This window comes from Plectropomus leopardus, chromosome 10 (genome assembly GCF_026936395.1).
Source record: "Plectropomus leopardus strain MGB_pleo_1.0 chromosome 10, ASM2693639v1, whole genome shotgun sequence".
NCBI lineage: Eukaryota > Metazoa > Chordata > Actinopteri > Perciformes > Serranidae > Plectropomus > Plectropomus leopardus.
In genome coordinates, this window is record NC_142185.1 from 6,222,569 (window position 1) to 6,243,662 (window position 21,094).

The following is a 21,094-nucleotide window of genomic DNA, read 5'->3' on the forward strand; positions in this document are numbered from 1 at the left end:
AAAAAATAAATAAATACAAAAAAATCAATACTAAACGTACTTGAAAGTAGAAGTCCAGTACAGATGTCATGTCTGTCCCCTCTGGGAAACACTGCAGAAAAACACAGAGGTTAAAACAAGTGGAGCACAAAGATGAGCCTTCATCAGCTACAGTACATTCACATGTTGCTGCTTTTTCAGTTAAAGCCACATTTGTTTTATTGAACCCCTGCTTTGGTTAAAGATAGATAGGTCTAATAAAGGTTTATTACTTATACTAAACAGAAACATGTTCACTAAAAGGACAATTATGTTCAACAGAGGAATACAAAAATGCAGATTTATTTTCATTGGGCCTCTGCCAGCAACTTCCTCCTCCCTTTACTTTCATTTTGTTTTATCCTTAACGTTACAGCTTTTCAGCTTTGCAGGGCAGAGAAAAATCTACAGAGAGACGATGAAAAACAATGCCAACACTGCGTTATGTCTCATCCAAGGTCAAACCTTTTTTTCTTTCAGGTAGTAGCCGATGGCAAAGTTCCTGTCTCCTGACTCACGCTCTGACTGGAATCTGTCACACAAAGAGCAGAGCACGCCCATTACATAAAGGAAGGAAATATTTGCACTTGTGTGTGTGTGTGTGTGTGTGTGTGTGTGTGTGTGTGTGTGCGTGTGTGTGCGTGCGTGTGCGTGTGTGTGTGTGTGTGTGTGTGTTTGCACTTGTGTGTTGGAATTCCACCCGCCTTCCCTTTATGTGTACAGTACAACCAGATCTGTCATGCCATCATGTGATGATACTGCAACATGAGCCCCGGCACTTGGTCTTTTTCCGGACACATTGTTGTAGCATGTGCTGTCATCATAAATCATGCCTTAAATAAATCTCACCTTTATGACACAGCTGCTAAATCCAAATGTCAACCAGAAGTCCATCCCAATCAATCCTCCAAACTAAGTCCTGTTGTCTGAGTAACAAGGTCCAAAGTCCCTCTCATTATTAGCTTCTTATTAACAAACTTAGATGGCGTGGTACAGGCTTTAGTAAAACCTCTAATTGAGGGTGACCTAGATACAACTAAATGTCAAGTATGGCAACTTATTTAACAAGTTCAACTGCTTTCTGTTAGGCTGTACATCAGACGCAGACAAACATACAGACATTATGAAAAAATGGAACAGCTGGTGCCATTTGGGCCATTTCACTTCTTTGTATTAAAGTAGGTTTTTTATTAATTATTTTGTTAGTATATTAATTCATTTTTATTGGCTGACTTGTTGGACTGTGCAGACACAGGCTGCCAGTTTCATTCCTTTGACCTTTCAAAGGTTAACATTTTGATATTTGCGCAGATCCAAAAACTTATTTATGTCCAAGTCTTCCACAATGTTTAAAAGATGGTGTGTTTCCTTGCTACCAGAGATGTGGGCTTTTCTCTTGGGCATGTATCTCTACCTCACAGCCTTGCAAACTGTTGGTGAGTTGGTTTATGCACAACATGTCCATGACAACGCACAGAGCTGACTGAATATCACAGATTTATACTATTAACTACATACCGATGCAAAGATGGCAACTATTGATTCCAAAGGATTTGCTCTCTTCAGCTTCTGGGTTTACTTCAACACCATGGTAACTGAATATGTGCTGTGGCCCCGCCCACTCGGCTCATAGACCCAACACTGTGATGATGTCATCCATTTTTAAACGGCTTTTCTCGGCTATGAATATAAAGCCCACATGGCTGAAAAATTCGTCAAAGAAAGAATTGGAATTTGCCCTGTTTGCAATTTGCAATTTTTTTTTGAGATGTCTCTTTTTGAAAGTGGTCTATGGGAAAATATGCTTTTTCGGCCGAAACAGACTTTTTTGCTGCAATACGGTGAGTGGCCACCAGGAAAAAGCATGGAAGCATGGCTGAGCCGCTTTACTTGGGGCCTGATGAAAACAGGCCTGCACTCAGCTGTAAAAACCACAACTGAGATGCACATTCTGAATGCCCTGTACACATGCCCAAAGAGCGCTCCTTACAGCTGAATAATACCGGCATACTTCACCTAATAGGAAAACTACATTTGGAAAAAGGCTTCATTTAGAATATCGAAACAGAATATGGTGTATACATGATCCGTATCAAATTCAGAATATTTTCACGTTGAAACAATTATATGATGATAGTGCACGCGTAACTGTAGTCACTGATAGCTCCCCAACTGTCCTGGCTTTGTTGCATGTGTGAGGGTTGAACAACTTACACATTAATTATATTCTCGTTGGTAAGTGGAGTTTTGTGACATCTTAAAATTCCTGATCAGAAGTACTCACTGACAACACCCATGTGCGTGTGCAAGGCCTTTCATTTTACATTTGGGCAGCTTACAAGTGTTGGCAGTGAAAACACAACACTTTGGACTAGACTCAACCACAGTCACACGGGAGATAGTTTGGCCAGTCATTATTGTTCACGATGCTGTTGATCCGCGTGGCATTTTGTTTTTGTGCCACACTAGCCACAGACTCAAGCTTCCAGATTTGGGTTTTTAAACCATCACTGAGCCAATTGGTTTTAGAGCACATTATCTAAGAGGTGATTAAAGACACCTGCTGTGATGTGTGACTGAGTTTCAACTCAAATCAAAGTTTGAATCCATTGAGTAAACAGAGTGTGCTATGTGTGGTGAGTGAAAGAAGAGAACTTAAACTCATGATTTAGAGGGACTTACGTGGCATTGCTGAAACCCACGTACTCGTTTCCTGCCATGTCTTTCAGAAAGTTCATGACCTGGAAGTACAGCAGAGGGACAAAACGGTCAACATGGTCTGAGGTTAGATTCTGTCATTGGTTACACATGTGCGAATAAACATATATCAAATTGTGACTTTAGAGTGCAAACATTTATTTTTTTCAGGGATCTTTCTTAAACTGTCTCACCATCTTTTAAGTTGATATGGCAAACTTGTTAACAACCAGTTGATTATTTCCACATCAGGCTGTTACAGAGCAACATTTGCATTTGGAGTTGTGTTTGTGTCCACCTGATGGATGGAAGTCCAACAGTCACTCTCTTTTACCTCCATTTTTGGTCTCCACCAACTTTTGAGGGAAATATTTGCCTTTTTGGTTGCTAAAGCTCCTTTATGTTCAGCAGCTATTCTCCAAGTGTGTCTGTCTGCTGTTTGGTGCTGAGCAGGTACTGTTAAGTGGCTTTTTCTCTGGGAAAAAATATGCCTGCTGCAGCCGAAAAAAAAACCTCTCTGTGGTTGGGTCTCCATCCAAATGTAGCTCAAAATTTTAGTCAAAATTTTCAGATAATCAGCAAAAGAAATTGACAATGTGGTTGCTTCTTAATCTACTACTGTGACTACTGGAGTTTATTCATTAAGATAAACAGCAAGTGGTGCTAATACTCATGTGTGACTGCAAAAGAAAGGGCCGCAATGAGATGACATAATTTAAAAAAGCACCAGTCAAAACTAAAATGAAGGAAAACAGTGGATGTTTGATAAATTGAGAGCACAATAGACAATTAAAAGAGAGAGTTTTGAACAACTATTATTACAGCTGTGTGCTCTTAGTTTTAGAATCAGCCCTGTGTGATTACATAAGCTGTTAAAAGCCTCCAGAGATGATGAAAAGAGCCAATGCACTGAATTTGTCATGACTAGAAGTCCTCATTTATTCACTTACTGTGTTTCCAATGCACTTTTAGTATCACAATTAGTATTTATCAGTGCACCAACTTTTCCACGTACTAGCATACAAACTTTTTTAAGATACTTTGAGACCTTTTTTGAAGTTTTGGCATTTTCACTCAGGTTTTTTATGTGCAAACTAAAAAAGCACATGAAAAGTGGTGGATGGAAACACATCTTGTGAGGACCCCTTTCCAACAACATGGAACTGGTTTTATTCTACTTCCTGCACCTAATTTTCACCCATTCAGAACATTCTGACCAAAAATAGATTGATTCTAATCCATGGTTCTCAACTGGAACCAAAAATAGCAGTTTTCCTAGAACCTGAACTTTGACAACCTCAATGGGTGTGTCATATTGTACAGGTTGGAGAGAAAAGATGGAGACGTCAAGTGACAAACTGTCAGTTGTCTCGTAAACAGGTGGTCTATGTTTGATTTTGGGGCAAAAACAAATATCTTTATAAACAGAACTGTGTGAAAGTTAGCTGAATACTTTGGACTAATAATACTTACATAATCAAATCTCTCTGCGTTGCTTGCACCTTGCTGTAGAGAAAACAAAAGAATAAGCAGTTAGTACAGTTCATTCACAGAGGGAGGCTGCAGAGGACAGGCATCAAAAGATATTATACTTAAATGGTAATGCTGACAACTTGAAACTACGGAATTAGAAAAGATGTGAATAGATTTTATTACAAACAAAATACAAAAATCACATAAGCTTTGCTAAGAATTATACAAGTAGATACAAAAATATTAATAAGATTGGCTTGCGAGTAGGTTACAAAGAGGGAAGTCTTTTGGAATTAAAAAGGGAGATTTAGTAGACATGTGCATAACCAGAGCTTAGCCAGTTAGATAAAAACATGTCTCGCCATTACGCTACAATCTCACTTATTCATAACAAGGGATTTAATATTATTTCAAGTCTATGAGTAAAAGAGACAACTTTTCTGAATCGGGACCGGCCCTGACTGTGTGTGTTTCTACATGAGGTATATGTGGGTGTGTGCAGGCAAGTTTTTATTATGGGCTACTAAAATGCAGGTGTGCATTTGTGTGTATGCGTTTGAGGATGTGTATCTATTGTACGTGTCATGTGCAAAGAGACGGTCAAAACAGAGGAGAGGGAAGGAAAAGACGGAAAGAATGGTCTTCCTCTGAAAATATTCACAACTCAGTGGACATTTATCAAGCTCATTGATGCTGCCTATTCCACCAAAGAAAAACACAGCAAAAGAAAAATGGACACGCATGCACATTTAAAGTGCTATAACATTAGTTACAAATGTACAAAGTACTGTAAACTGTTTATGATTTGGATGGGGTGAAAAGTTTTTTAACCTTACTTTCAAAAAGGCTTCAAGTGTGACTGACAAAACATTTTAAACTCTACACTTTACTGTGCAGTAGAAACAGTAAGTGACATTGATGGAGGTGTTAAAGAGTCACTAAATGGGGAGTCTACAGAGCTGATTGGAGGAGAAAGAGAGAAGAGGAGGGGTCAGGGGATTGGGAGAGTGCGAGGAGATAGATATGGAAAAGGAAGAAAAAATTACCAACGTCATTTGACCTGCAGCAGCAGTCATTATTTCCCACAGTTCCTACGTCTGGAAAATATGCAACAACATACAAAAACAGCAACAACATGTAGCCTTCAAGCACCATGTAACAACAGTTTGGGGCATTCTGCCACGGCAACCATCCCACAGTTTCCCCCACTGAGGTTAAAGCTAACTGGGCAACCCGACCAAAGGCTTGATATTTGTGCTTCTGAATAGAAAAAAAACAAAAACAACACATTGAGACACCAATGACGGTGGTGGGTCAATGAACACAGACACACATGATTGTCTCAGCAAATGTGAATGTGATGTCTTTGAATCATTTCTGAGATGAGACGTGCAGTTTAATGCGTTTGGGGTGTGATGAAGGAGAACCTTCCACAAACTACAGTTTTATACAACCTGTATCATAAATCAATAGGAAACTGGTGGGAACCTGTTTGACTTGACAACTGCAGGCACACAAGTACAGCGACTGCACAGCCTCTGAGTATGTATCCTCACTGGACTATGTGGTATTTGAAAGAAAGGAATGGGTAAATTTCCTGAAATAGATGATTTAAAAATAGTGGATGTTCTTACTAGCACAGATCTGCTCACATCACTGCCAGCAATGTTTAAAAAATTAATTCAACATTTCATGGGCATTCCTTTAGATGGTGACATGAGAAAGTTAACATTAATCTCATGTTTAGCTATTAAACATAAAAACGTAAGCAGGAGGAAACAGATAGCTTATCTCTGTCCAAAGCTGAAAACCCCCCACAAAAGACAAACACAGAAATGTACTATCATTTTTTTTACTACAATTATTTTATTTTATCTCTGTTTGTTAATTGTTTTTAAAAATGTTTTAAATTTATTTATTTATTTTTATGTATACTCATTATTTTTAGAGGGATATAGGTCACCAGTCCCAACCGATATTGAGTGTTGCAACATGCATTGATATTTTCCAAAGGTAAAATCCTTTTGAATAATTTTTAATAGTGGTCGAGCAGGGACAGCGGAAATGAAAGATTATGTAACACGACTGGACCTAGTGTATTCCTTATGAAAGTGTACTGGGGCCTTTCTCTCCCTCTTTTTCTCACTATCTTTTATTATTTTGGGGTGTTAAACATACTGTACATATGTGTGTAGATGTTTTTCAGAATTGATCGTAATGTATCGCTTAACTTTGTTAAAAAAGACAATAAATACAGTTTTAAAAAACACACCCCCAAAAAATGTCTATTATTCTGATGGTCCTTCAATGAAATATTCATTACTCTCTTTTGCTACAAGCATACATGTTGCTGAGCAGCACAACTGAAAGCATATCTGTAGAAATTTGCTTAAAAAATTACTACTTGTAAACATGCCACTTTTAACTGTGACTGTGATGTCATATTTTGTGTTGAAATGCACAATAAAAGGCATGATTTATAAATCTGGGCACCTGCAGGGATTTAGAGAGTTCAAACAATTGCTCCACTTCAAATGACTACATATTGGTTTGCTGTCATGGTATAAAAACAGATAAAAGCTAAGGCAACAATTGCAGATAAAAGCCATTTTGTCTAAAGGGTTTTTTGTCAACAGAAACTATCTTGCCAAAATTATATTGAGGTTTAACAGGGTTATATATGCATGGTGATAAAGCACAACAAGGTGAAATAAAACTACACTTTAAAAAAAGGAATGGTGTTTTAATGACATGTGGACAGTGAAAACACTCAGGTTCCACACCCTGACACTGGGAACAGAGCTTCTTTTCAAGTACAAGAGGTCCAAAGTCAAATCAGGATCAAACAGGCCACATGCTTCAGCATACTTCATCGTACATAAAGGATGTTTTGACATCATCTTTAGATGAATTTCTTTATATTCCCTTTCTAGATGGCTTCCTCTCAAAAAGAAGAAAAAAACAAAAAGTCCCTCCAGGATTTTACAGGTTGTTCTGGGGATTGTTGCAGTCTGAAATGCCAAATTTCACAACAGCTTCTCTAAAAAATTGCAATTTTTTGTTAAACGTCCCAATAATCTCATACCAACAGCGAAAACAAATTGATTCTGTCATTAACACGGTTGATACTTATGGATATTCCTGTCACTGTGTGAGTGACTGTCAAAGGCAACAGCAACACTCTTGTGATAAATGGAGAGAGAGAGACTAGCTGAGCGAATTGATACGCTTAATGCAGCTCTAAAATGAAATGAGATTTAACCCTTTTTTAAATAGTTAAATTTGCAGTAAAGTTGTGGTGATCAGACAGTATTGCAAGATCACACTAAATTTTTGGGGAGTGGCTGAATTTGCGTTAATTGTTGCGCTCGCAACTTTGCGAAATCCTGGAGGGACAAAACAAAACAAAACAAAAAAAACTAAAAACTTAAATCTAATAATGACATCTCCAAGCTTTGGTAACACATTTATTCTCACAATATCAAAAAGATTTCAAAAGGATGATTCATATTATTAGTCATAAATATTTAGTTCAAAGTTTGAGTGCCTGAGACAAAAACTTAAGGTCATCTCCAGAAAAAGCTAAAGCCAAATACCAGTCCTCGTGCCAAAAAATAAAATATAAAGCCAAAAGAAACTCATTTCAAGATATTCAAAAGCATCTGCAACACAGTCTTGCAGCTGTAAAAGGGTATTTATAGACAGCTCTTGTGCAGAAATGTGTATGTGTGAATGCTGATTATGTAAACAGATAAGGTAAGGTAAAGGAACTGGGAATCAAACATAATAATAGTCATTAACAGCTGTAAAAATATAACACTGCCAATGTCACAAACTGTGGCCAAATAACATATTTAAGCCAGGTTTAGTCTCAGTTCATTTCATTTGATGGACAACGCGCAATTCATTTCTGAAATCGCAATAAGAGAAAAACAGCACGACACCTAACTCTGGTGACAAGATGGAGGAGCTGTGAGGTATTATCTGACTTCCTATCTCTCCTCATGAGCAGACTGAGATCTGCGTGCACCTGCATTTGACTGGCTCTCCGTCCGAGTTATTTTCAGCGGGGACGATAACAGTGTGGGTGTGCAGGGGGCGGCTAAGTGCCTTCAGGAAGGATTAGCACAAGTCTTAATCACCACAAAAAGACACGGCAGTGGACTGAGGTAGTGACCTAGAAATGATTCCTGCTGAGTCAAGAGTCACAAATACCTGAACACATTGGGAAGCCTACAGTCCATTTAGGAAGTAACAGTAGCACAAAGAAATGCTGTGAAAGCACGGTAATCAGCAACACACTGCATAGTTGGGAGTCTTCTTTAGTGAGTTTCATTGTGTTCACACAGATGTAGGTTAATAATTCTGTTGTTAAACAGTAAAACCTGCTACAATATTTATTTGATTCAATAAAGTGGCTCACTGACACACGGGATTACATTACTGAGGTTTCAGTTGAAATGACACACAAACGGGAAATAACACACATGAACGAAGGAAAAAAAAAGTGCTACTGCTTTTACCTGTATCAGTGAGGTACAAACTATAGCGCCAGCATTCACCATGGGGTTGTGGGGCTTATCTGAAAAAAGAAGAAAAAAAGCACTCAGTTAGCGTGCTGTAGGGGATCAAAGTGTTAGTCTTGTTTCATGAAGTCTGAGTTTATATAGACAGATCAAACAATGACAATCAAATGCACACATTGACTTAAGATACTACAGATAATGTATCTACATACAAAAGGGCAGCAAAATGTATTCATGTATAGTTTTGTTTTGAAAAGTTCCTTGGCACACAACCAGCTATTTATGTTCATGAGATGGTTCAGTTTGGCATGCAGATTGCTTGGAAAGTTGCCAAAGTACTTGTCCTTACTTTATCTCTGTTATGTTGTGATATGAACTTAACTGAGGTCTGAACCACTTGCCTACAAAACTGGCTCTTAGAAAACACTGGCTACAAAACAAATCCCAGTGGGAACACTGTAGTACATAAAATTGTGTGAAAAAAAGTGAAAACGCACAACTTTTCAAGCCCCACGTGGCGTTTTTGAGTAATATTATTGTTGGCGCTGCTGTTGCAAAGACAATCAGATCTCTTTCTGTTTTCCTCAGAGTCTAGGAACGCCCAACAACACAGGACTACACACACATTTACTTTGTTTTTTTCACCGTCCACCATTTTCACTTTGGTTGATACTGATACCTACACCAGAGGAAAAAGTGAATTCCTTTTGACAGTTAGAGGTCCAGTGTGAACAATTTAGTAGGATATATTGACAGGATTGAATTTAACATATAAAGTATGTTTTCATTGGTGTATAATCACCTGGAACTTAGAACTGTAACATACAGAGTGGGCCCTCTTCCATGAAGTTCACCATGTTGTCTCTACAGTAGCCCAATATGGACAAAACAAACTCTGGCTCTGACTGGGCCATTCACACTTTCAAGTCGGCCACAATAGGTTTCCTAAACGTTTGGCTCAAGGGAGAAGTTTCAGTTGGTTGCAGTCTGTAACCTCCCTGCTAGATGCCATTAAATCCTACACATAATACCTTTAAACTAGTAGATAGTGGTCGCCTTCCGTCTCTGTAAGTTGCCCTGTGAAGTGAGCTCTCTTCCTCTTTAGTTCTTGTAATTCTGTCCTCTAAAAGAGTTCAAGTGCAGCACTTACACCACCTGCATTCCCCTGCTGCTGTGTGATCCCCTTACACAACACAACAATCATATGACTGCCCTAGAGGAACAGAAGCTAAATTCCCACATGCAATGCTAATGACACTAATGGCTGCAGCCTGGAAATGAAGGCATTTCCTCTGACAAACCAACCTCAACTTGGCTATGAGAGTTAATAATTTCATCATGAGTATTATTTATCCCATAAACAATAGTATAAAAGTACTTGTGCAGCATAATTCATATGTTGTGTGGTCACTTAAAAGCAGAGTTTAAGCCCTTATTTTACAATTATGTTAAAAAAAAACCCACCAAATTCTCTCATGCCAGTACCTGACTCATTCAATTGGCAGCTCAGGCCATCACAGTTGTCACTGTTTCTCTCCTGAGCTAAAATGCTGAGCAAAAGCCAGAGAAGTGTTTTTGCAGAATGATGTCACAGTGAAGTTGACCTTCCACTGTTTAGATATGTCATTCTATCCTATTAGACATTTGTGTGAAATTTTGTTAGAATTAGTGTATGAATTCCTGAGTTAAGGCCAAAATAATGTTGTCTCATCTAAATACAATCACTTCATCCTTCCAGAGTCCAAATGGATGTTTGTGCCAAACTTAAGGAAACTCCCTTGAAAGGCCTTCTTGAAATATTGCGTTTACAAGAATGCAAGGTCACCAAGAACTTGCATTCTTGTTTTGACATATGACTGCCAAAATCTATTCAGTTCATCCCTGACTTCAAGTGGACGTTTGTGCTAAATTTGATTTTGATTTTGAGTGTCACTAGCAGGTTGCACACAGCGGATATGATTTCAATTCACACTTCATTTCAAATCACACTCTCTGCTCAATGGTAACACTAACAATGTTATTATGCAAAAAGACGAAACACTGACCTACTTAAACACATTTAAAGCCCTCAATAGGACTCTGTCTATTATCAAACTAGCATCAGGTCTCCACTGTAACATTTTAAGCGGGGACAATAGCCTGTCAGAGACAGAAGAAAACTCTATTAATGGAATTAAGAAGACAAAGAAAAGTGTAAAGTCTCACCATCCTCATCCAGGAAGAGCTTATTAAAGCGCAGGCCACTGGGCTCCTTCCCGATGAAACTGTGCACATACTCTGTGCTGTGGTCATGAACAGCAACAGCGTACTTCAGGGGCTTGACACACGACTGCAGACAGAAGGGGACCTTAGTGTCTCCTACTGTATGTCTACAAAAGACAAAAGATAACAAGTTATCTAAGCAGGCAAAGTAGCTGCACTGTCACTGATTAGAAGCAACATGTTCAGAGTGAGAAAGAAAAACAGACTACAAGATGAAAGCAGAAGCTCATTAAGAGGATGTCACATCATAGAGTAACCAGAGTGTTCAGGGAAAAACCATAAACTTCAGTGACAGAGTGTTATAGCGTGATAACACGATCACATAATCTTTCCAGTACCATGTTATCTTTATGACTTCCTCTCCTACACAAACATAACAAATACACACACTTATGGAATTTTACAGCTGCCTATCAGAGAACAAGCCGATCAAAACACCTGCGGACACTCTGGAGTGTCTCTTCGTAGTACTTGTGTTTTTACTGGGAATTACAACACCTGTTTATTATATTGTAACACCCTGCAATAAAATAAACCGTTAAGGTAAATCTAAACTTCTTTGAAATACATATTGAGCATTCTAAGCTGCACAAACAGTGTTTAATACACTACAGTTAACCCATTAGAGACAGTTTGTGATTATTTTGGCTGTGTTCATCCATAAGGCATACATTTTGGCAAGATTGTCTAGTTTTTGGTTAATTTCGGAATTTCCAGCTCAGCTCCTACAATAAGTCTAACATACACTGTGGAACTAAATTGTTACATTCATACTGCAATTTTTGATTCCACAGCCATCAAAGCATTAAACATGCTTTGTATTATTTCTGGGTATCATTCTAAGCTTTTGCCTTTGAATTTGTCATTTTTACTGTTTTCCAAATGATGACATCCTTTTTGTTTTTTACCATATTTGGCTTATGGAGAAAATAAATACAAAATGAATTATTTTCATATTTATTTTCTGTGTTTTTTCCCATCTAAACATATATAAGCATCATGACAAAAACTTCTGAACAATTATGAATATTTAATACTTATGATTAGGACTGATGTTGGTTAAAAAAATAATTCAATTAAATTAGAAAATCATATTAATGTATAATATTTTGAAATCTTGCTTTTTTAAACCACATTACCTGTGCAGAGTGATACAAGTGTTGTGTGTTGCAGGTAGAGTAAAGCACATTCAAAGCATAATTTATCACGTGGAGGATTTATCATCATTTATCATGAGGAGGATTTTGTTTAGCAGTTAGAAACTAAACCTGATGAATGGTTTCTAAATCTGCAGTTAAATAAATCAGCACTGGCTTGTTAGCATTCCTCACTGAAGCGACTGGGTGTTCATTTGGTAATTATTTACCCAACAGGAATCTGGACTCAAGTGATTTCTCTTAGGAATGTACTCAGCACAGAGCTGCCATTATAATGTGAACTGAGACACACCATACAAACATTAAAAGTGTGCTAAACGGTAAAAACATCACAGTTTCCGTTTAGCGCCTGCCACTGTCTCACCTCTGTCCATCCACTGTGCACAGGGAGACGGCCCACAGGTCAGGGCTGAATTTGGCAAGCTGAGGAATGTAGTCTGCAACCTGAAAGAGAGGTAAGGAAGCTGAAAGAGTGTCGGCACAGCAGCGGATCAACTTACACCGCTGACGTCTGCTGAGGCTCAGGATTCAGTGGAAAGCTAACACCATAGTAACAACCCACAGGCCAAATCCTCATCTGTTGACCAGAGAGGAAAAATCCATCCTCACATATCAAAAAGAGTTACTATAGACAGAAAGTGTTTTGTTTACGCTGTGCAATTTATCTCGTTCCACTACAACGATTACAGCAGCTCACATTTTCCAGAACGCTTTATATCAATTTTTTACTTCTATATAATAAGTGCCATAACTAAACTACAGTTGTCAAATCTGTTGAAAGACATAGTGTGAAAAAATTTAGAGGAAACTCTCCGAGAACGCTCTCACCCCTTAAAGGTGCAGAATGGTGTAGATCTGAGTGAGTGACTCTTTATGCTGCTGGAGCACCAACGTACACTGTATGTTCTTCCCCAAGAAAGGGAAATTGGAGTTTCAAAAAAGAAAATGAGAGAGAAGTCAGTATTATTAATTCCACCTTTTCTTCACCAGCTTTAACCGGTCAAAACGTCTGCCGTGAAAATCTTCATTTTTTTATGCAAACTCAAACTCTTTTGTGGACCTCTGGATGGTGTAGACCACCATGTAGTAATTTCTATTCATCTATAAAGCTTTTATACAGATGCTTTCACCCTATATTTCACCCTTTTTAACTCTGAACTCAAATAATCTACTCGCTCACAGGTTGTTGCTCCGCATTCCCTAAATCAGACCTGAACAAGAAAAAATGTCATTTTCTTACAGTGCAGCTTATACATGGAATAATCTGCCAAACAATTTAAAATTGGACACTGCCACCATTACTGCTGTTTAAATGTCTTATTTAAAATCTTGTTTTTGTATAATTTTGTTTCTATTTTAACTGATTTGCATATTGATGATTTGTTTGCTTATTGATCGTTTTTAAGGTCTTTGTTCATGTTCAGCATCACTGACAATGGTCTCCGTAAATTTATTCCCCTAAATTTTACAGAAGGCTTTGAATGAAAAAGTGCTGCTTCCATTTCACATGGAGTCCCCAGTTGCTAAGTTGAGAGTTTCACTGTGGGAGGTTCACATAATCTCAGAATCATCAGAATTTTTTCATAATTGTACTGCTCTGCATTTTTAAGTGTCTAAAAAGTTTTTTAGTTCGAACCTGAAATAAACTGAGACAACACACAAAAACTTTCTGCCAAAGAGAATCCTGCACCAATATGTGAAAGTAGCAGCTAGCTCACCGCTGCTGGGATCACGACTATGACCCTTTCAACATGTTGAGGGTGGATTTTTCCTTCGAGCGTACGAAGTGCTGACACAGTGATTTACAGTTCAATCACAGTGCTGCTGGATTCCATTCTTGATGTGTAATCAAGGGACTGATGTTCACCTCTGACACCAGCTGACTGTTAGAACAGACTGATATGGCAATGATTCTGTATGGGCTAAATCATTATGATGATGCACTAGAAAACAAACAAACAAACAAACAAACAAAAAAAAAAAGAGTCATGAATCTAAGGACACACCTGTCCTCCAGAGAGATTTTTGGCACTCTCATACAGCTCATCAATATGGGAGGTGAAGGACTGGAAGTCTGGGATGACGAACTTCTTGCGGAAGGCCTGAGTGAGCAGGACAATGTTGCTCTGGACACACCTGACAAATAAAACCACAAATAGCATGCTAAAACACAGTGACTGCATGCAACTGGAGTCAAAGTTTGTCAACCAAGTTTGCAACCCTGAAGTGTGACAAACTTCTATGAATGTTAATCAAAGTGGCTGATGAAGAAACTTCATCATAACATATTGATCAGCTGCTTTTAATCCATACAGTGTGATCCAACATGAGTGCATATAGTGATGAATGATCACTATATCAATGATCAAATCACAGACTGTAGGAAACCGTGATCATAGTGTGGGTTAAATTCTGTGGGTTTCAGGGACGAGTCTTTGCTCTCATTTTACGCAAAAAGAAAAAAAAACTGTAACTCATATGCAACAGTTTTTTCAGATTAGCAGCACCACATTACACTTCCTGTAGACAAAAAACTTGACATGTGGCATTCAGAAGAAAGGAAAGGAAGTTGGGGGTTTCCCACTGAGTGCAATCTAGACTTTTCTTTGAGCAACTATCAAGAAGCTAATGGAAAAATACATCTTAGGCCTTTTTGTAATTTTACAGTTGTGGTGGCTGTCTCTTATTCCCCAGCATGACTCCAGTATGACATAAACCAAGTATACCTTTATCAAAGACTTATAGGTTCAAGAAAGTTAGTTGTTTTTGTACCACACAAAGGACCAAAAGCATGTCAATGGACTATAGTCCCCTAATTTCTTTGTTATTATTAAAAGTTTTGTGTTATCTTTTATTCATATAGTTGAATCACCACCAATAATTGCAATGCTGCATAATCTTACATCACATCCGTTAATATAGTTCTTACTGCATTAAAAAAATTTTCATTTCAAAATCATAAACACATTTCCTATGACCAGTATGACCAATCTATCTAGATTGTTTAGGTGTGAGTTGCCAAGTGTTAGAGGTATCAGCTTCTCTCCAATATCATGGAACTGCCTATGTAGTGTGGGCTCCCTTAGTTAACTCTTTTAAAAATAGATTGGATAAATTCTGGTCAACAAAGGATATTTTTTTTTAGAATTTTGAAGCCGATTTGTGACTATTCTTGTATTTTTTGTAATCATTGTATGTATATTGTGATTTTATTGTTGTTGTTGTTGTATGGTTTGTTTGTTATGTCCTGAACCAGAAAAAAATAATTAAATTTAATTAAATTACAGCGGTACTAAAAGTAATAAATAAAAATAAATAAAGAAAAATTAACGGGGCGGCTGGTGGCTCAGTGGATAGAGCAGCACCTCATGTACAGAGGCTGTGTCCTCGCCGCAGCGGCTGCGGGTTCGAGTTCGGCCTTGGCCCTTTGCTTCATGTCTCCCCCTCTCTCTCTCCCACTTTCACGCTCACACTGTCCTGTCAACTAAAGGCAATAAAAGCCCAAAAAAATAATCTTTAAAAAATAACATAAACAACAATAGCAATGTCTCTTTCCGGAAATCACAACCAACTTACTCAAGATAATCCACATATCTTGCTTTGAGCAGTTTCACGTACCCAGCAACGTCATCACCACGCAAAGAAGCGTGCATCTGCTGCGAGCTCACCTTGCCCCACTGAGCTGGCTAATGTTACAGCTCAGCTGAGGAGGACACCATTAATGTTAACATCACGTGCTGTCAAGCCTCTCATCCACGAGTAGATCAAACTTCTTCTGTGTGGTGATAGGGTTGGTGGGAGTAGAAAGAAAAAAAGTCCCTACATGAAACTGCTCTCTGCTGTGAATTATCTTGAGTAACTGGGTAATGATTTCTTGAAAAGACATTGCTGTTGAGTATTTCAAATGTTTTTTTCGACACTTTGAGCACCATAAGCCTAGTGCCATGTAGTTTCCTTATACTGGAGAGAAGGCAGACATCTCTATGGCCGATATCTCAGCAACTCACACCTACACAATCTAGACTGATAAGAGTGAAAATAGTCATTTTGGGGTTAGGGGTGAACTCTCCCATTAAGGAATAAAGGGATCTCATCCATAAAATTTATTGCAATCGTAGTACACATGTCAAACAAAAAGGAATTGCTGCCTAGATGCTTTTTGATGGATACATTTTTGCATTTATGCAATATGCAAATTTAAACAATCAAGTATGTTTGAATTTGCTCACTTAAAAAATATGCATAACATGCTTCAGAGAGTGGAAAGTTCTCAAGAAAAATGATACAAAGTGCCAGTATGGTAGGTGTACATGATGGAGATAAAACACCAAGACAAGACACGCCTTACTTCTTGAATAGGTGCCTGTCCAGCGTAACCCCATCTGCGGTGTTCTTTAGAGTCTCTTTGAGGGTGTCCATGCATTCCTTCAGTCTGGGGTCTCCGGTGCGAAGCCCAGTGCCTTTAAGTGCCTAAAATAAAGAGTATTTAAAAAGACATATGAATAGAATCTGTGTAAAAGGTAACAAAACAATAATCAATGCAGGGACATAAGCACCAGCTAGGGCTGGGCGATATAACCAATAAATATTATCAATAATTTCTTAGGTGATATTGTGATACACGATAAACATCACAATATTTTGAAGCCTCCTTTAAAATATTGTAGATTCCTCAAATCCGTTGAGGTTATCGCCTTAATTGATTATGTAAATACGTCGATTCACGTAACGTGCGTCGACGCTATGCACCGTTTCACACAGTGAGCACCAGGAAAGCGTGAGCAGCGCCAAGTGTGTTGTTTTTGTTTCGGCGTTCATGTTATCAAGTTAGAGCTTGCACACTGCTTGCCTGAGCAGCGCTTGTCAGGTGTGTCTCAGCTGCAGCACATCTAGAGAAACGGTGGCTTGCCGTTTTTTTTACGTGTGACGCATTTGTCAGCAGGAATAGACTGCTGACAAACTGAATGATTATATTGACTCTATACCACTTTATACTGCAGTTTAAAGTCTCCCTCTGTCACAGAGATGAGGATATATAAGAGATTTTTTGTTGGGAAATAATACCCTGCAGCGTTTTAAAATGTTATTTTTGGTTTGATGTGTTGTTATATTAATCGATTAATAAAAAAATAATAGTTAGATTAAAAAAATTGATAGATTAATTGATTAATCGAAAAAATAATTGATTAATCCAAAAAATAATCGCTTGATTAATCGATAAAAAAATAATTGCTAGGTGCAGCCCTTTTGGTATTAATTGGTAATCCATATTAAAATTTTGATTCGCACTGGGGCACTTTAATCATTAAATCTTTTATCTTGTCATGTTTAATACTGTTTGTGTCTGTGGTGTCTGAAAACTGTGTTAATTGATGTTTTGCACTTCATACTGCAAACCAAATCTACCTACGGGTACAAACAAAAGTAACATGAATCTAAATAACACACTAATAAATAAAATGCATTTTCAGCAATTGTAAGTAAAACTACTGTTGTTACGAAATAAATCAAAGCTGACCACTGGTGCTTTTACTTTAAGGCAGCTCAGGCTGGAAGTGTTGATGTTTTTGTGTGAACTTGAAGCTTCTGGTCAACAGTTGGATGTTAGCAGTTAAGCAGGGAGTTGGACTGCTACAGCTACACACTTAAACATGAAGATTTATTCACTGTGAGCTTGAAACAAACCAATAGCACTCCTTTCTGTATATTAATAATATTTGCAAGTTGCACTGGTGCTTCATGATCGCAAAAAGCCGCCATGCCGGGTTGCTTAAAAAAGTGATATGATGATTAATATACAATGTCTGCAATTTGGTCATGTCATGCATTTCTTGTGGAACAAGCTGCGATACACTGAGCATAATCTATATATGTCTTGCACAAACAATCACACTGAACTGAATTTGTAAAACTTACTGTGAGAAATTTATGAGCAGGAATCGTCTCTTGACCTTCTGCCACTGTGTAGAAGAGCAGGTCCTCCAAACTGGGGAGAATGCCGGCATTTCTTCTTCTAGGTTAGAAAAGACAAACAAAAACACATATGTATTAGACACAGCACTCAAAAAACATCAACTTTGCTTAAATTCATGTTTTACTCTAGAGTAAAATACATGGGATTAGCAGCAATGCAAAGATGCAGGAAAAAGACACATTGGTTGTTATGCAAATTTAGGCAAATACAGTGACACTGCAGTGAAGGTATGGCTGATATGCAAACAGGGTTTTGCACTTTAGCACGAGCCACAATAAAGTCTATTCGCACCTGCTCTGCCAGTGTAAATACGGAGCTTATCTGTGACTGTTGATACGGTCTTATCACATTAGTGAGGGATTCGAATGACACATGCTGAAAATATGTGATTCAAGTGTAAGCATTAAACACAGAAGCGTGTGTGTGTGTTTGTGAAGCATAGTGATCAAAGCCTTCATAGTGCAGGACAACATGACGAAATCCTTCCCATTAGTAGTACTCCCTGACCGCTAACATTATGTTTTAAAGCTGAAGATGATTCATTTGAAGCTGGACTGGCACAAAAACTGTAGTACCGATTCACATTAAATCAATCTGTGCCAAGTTTTGGTACAATATGAGCACATCTGTGTAAGAGGGTATAGAGAGCAAAACAACATCACCCCTGCAGCTTACTCCAGTCACAAAGCAATGGTGAGCCGAAAAAATGGAGGAGCCTTTATTTACACTTCAAGTCTATATTTTCAACAACATAAAATGAGAGGTTGATGCCCTATAAAACATCACCATTTCACTACATTACTGCAATTAACTGTGTATCCTCCAAAACACACAGTGTTCTCACGCTAAGCTCCAGTGGCAGATTGGAGGTTGTTAGGGTTGGGTTTAGGAGGGGAGAGGGAGGTAGGCAGGAGTTTATTTTTATGGTGTGTTAAATGTTAAAAATTGTTTGTATTATGTTTTTATTATGTACTCAGGTCTCTCTTGAAAATGAGATCTCAATCTCAATGGCACTTACCTGATTCAATAAAGGTTTATACAGTTTTGATACAAAGCTTGTTGAAAATCAGAAAATGATGGCTTTCATAAAAACTACTGGATTCTACACTCTTCATGTCACTATATGGTGTGTTGGTTAAAAATGTTCTAACTGCTTTAGCCCCCTCAAAGCAATGATAATAAAAGTATCGATTGAAGGGTTATGCAAACCACAGATTTTTTGGGGGAATCTATTCAATCTAAAAAATACCACCATCAGTGCACACAATGTGATAGGCTATTCCCTGCTGGCACTGTATCTCTGATATTTTGATTGCACAAACATAATGCCCCACTACTACGTGTCGACTGACACGTCTGTTTGGCGTGTCTAGAGCAGCAACAGACTAGGCCGAAATTCCAGGGATTCTCTTGTCTCTAGCCTGCCCAGCCCTCTGTGGCTCTTGGATTAATAAAGCCAACACTGTGGTTTTTTCACACGCTGGTCATGACACAGCAGCATGGTCTGCAATGGAGGAAACTCAGCTCCGTACAAAATTAGTCTTCAAAACTTTCTTCAGATTCTGTATGGTTTACTGTCCCACTCCAACATCTTGTTTCTTAAGATCAAGCATCCAGTTAAAGAAGTCATAATGCAGTTCAATGCAAGCTTTAACATTAAATACAAATTTCAATGAAAACCCAAACTTGTTCCCAGAAGTAACCTGATAAACTGCACAGATGCCTCTGATCTAGCTGCATGTCTGCCACATCAGCATTTGAAACTTCAGGACTCAGACTGCCACTCCTCCCTGCCTTCAGCTCTTTTCCTTTTGGCACATCCTCTGCTCTCATCAGAGTAAACACTCCAAACACAGCCTAGGTAACTGAACCTGAACATGTGCAAACAAACCCAGATCGACTAAAATGCTGCCTGTCAGGCATGCCTAATTCAAAGCAAGTGTTATTGACCTGACATCTGTCATTACAACAGCCATCTCATACAGCAGCCGAACAGGTGCTGCGCATTGTCACAAGGGAAATGTTCAACTGGTGTGCATGTGTGCAAAGATGGCACACCTGACAGCGAAATGCTTACGAGCAATGCCAGCCCTCAACGAGTTTTCACTGTGGCAATTTTCTTGTGCTGCTATCAGACGCATTTTCACAACTACTTAAAACTTCAAACCCCAAGATTTGTTACTTTATTTTATTTTTATTTTTTTTAAATACAGGGTAAAATTAGGAAAAATGTCTAGAGGTAAAAAAAAATAATAATAAAAAATGACTTTTTACTGGCCATCTACTTACTCATCCATATGTTACTATTATTGTATTGGTTTTCACTGGTTATCACTGTCTTCCCCTTTTTATTGTTCACGTGGGTTGCTGTTGCAGTGTGGGGGTTTTGAGGGTTGGGGTGTGAAATTATTTTAAAAAATGGTGGCCTGCAAACCCATCAATATGGTTACCCTTTGCATGTTTTTCACCAATAAAATATCTAAAAAAAATAAAAAGAGTATTTGCTGTTGCAAGTGGGATTGAGAATTATTCAAGGTTGTGATTGTGAAAAGCTCATTAAACACCAACACTCTTAAGCAGTGTTTGTGTTTGTAGAGTATGCACTTTCTGCTGTGAAACGTGACAGGGCAGCAGCCCACACAGCAGCACTCTGTGCAGCTTTTGCAGAACATGTGAAGGCAAATTAGGTATCACTTGGGTAATAAAAGGGCCACTACACCAATTTTACACATCAGTGTCAATTAATTAGTCATGTGGTATCCTCCCCAGGCTGTGAGAACTGGTGGATAGTGTTTTATATGGCTCTGCAGGAGCTTTGTTGAAGACAGTAGTGTCTTCCGCTGAGTTACTTAGTTACAAACCATTGCCATTTACAGAACCAAGCACAGAAAAGTCTAATGAAATAGTCGATCTTTGTAGATCGACTCAGATAAGGGGGCAAAAAGTCAGGAGCCTCAGCTGCATCAATTTTGACAATTCTTTTTTCT

General features: G+C 38.3%; 1 protein-coding gene across 3 annotated transcripts in view; it reads right to left on the reverse strand.

The window, feature by feature from the left end:
• The window catches only part of glsb (glutaminase b), a 49,222-nt gene that overhangs the window by 21,367 nt on the left and 6,761 nt on the right, over positions 1 to 21,094 (reverse strand). For 2 of the 3 annotated variants that reach the window (XM_042494526.2, XM_042494528.2), the window contains exons 2-11: positions 18,050 to 18,146; positions 16,482 to 16,603; positions 14,140 to 14,269; positions 12,498 to 12,577; positions 10,920 to 11,083; positions 8,712 to 8,770; positions 4,189 to 4,221; positions 2,701 to 2,759; positions 484 to 550; positions 41 to 91 (exon numbers count right to left, since the gene is read on the reverse strand). In XM_042494526.2, the coding sequence (XP_042350460.2) occupies positions 41 to 91; positions 484 to 550; positions 2,701 to 2,759; positions 4,189 to 4,221; positions 8,712 to 8,770; positions 10,920 to 11,083; positions 12,498 to 12,577; positions 14,140 to 14,269; positions 16,482 to 16,603; positions 18,050 to 18,146 (862 nt within the window). The remainder of the gene's footprint in view (positions 1 to 40; positions 92 to 483; positions 551 to 2,700; positions 2,760 to 4,188; positions 4,222 to 8,711; positions 8,771 to 10,919; positions 11,084 to 12,497; positions 12,578 to 14,139; positions 14,270 to 16,481; positions 16,604 to 18,049; positions 18,147 to 21,094) is intronic. The other variant, XM_042494527.2, reaches the window with a different exon arrangement.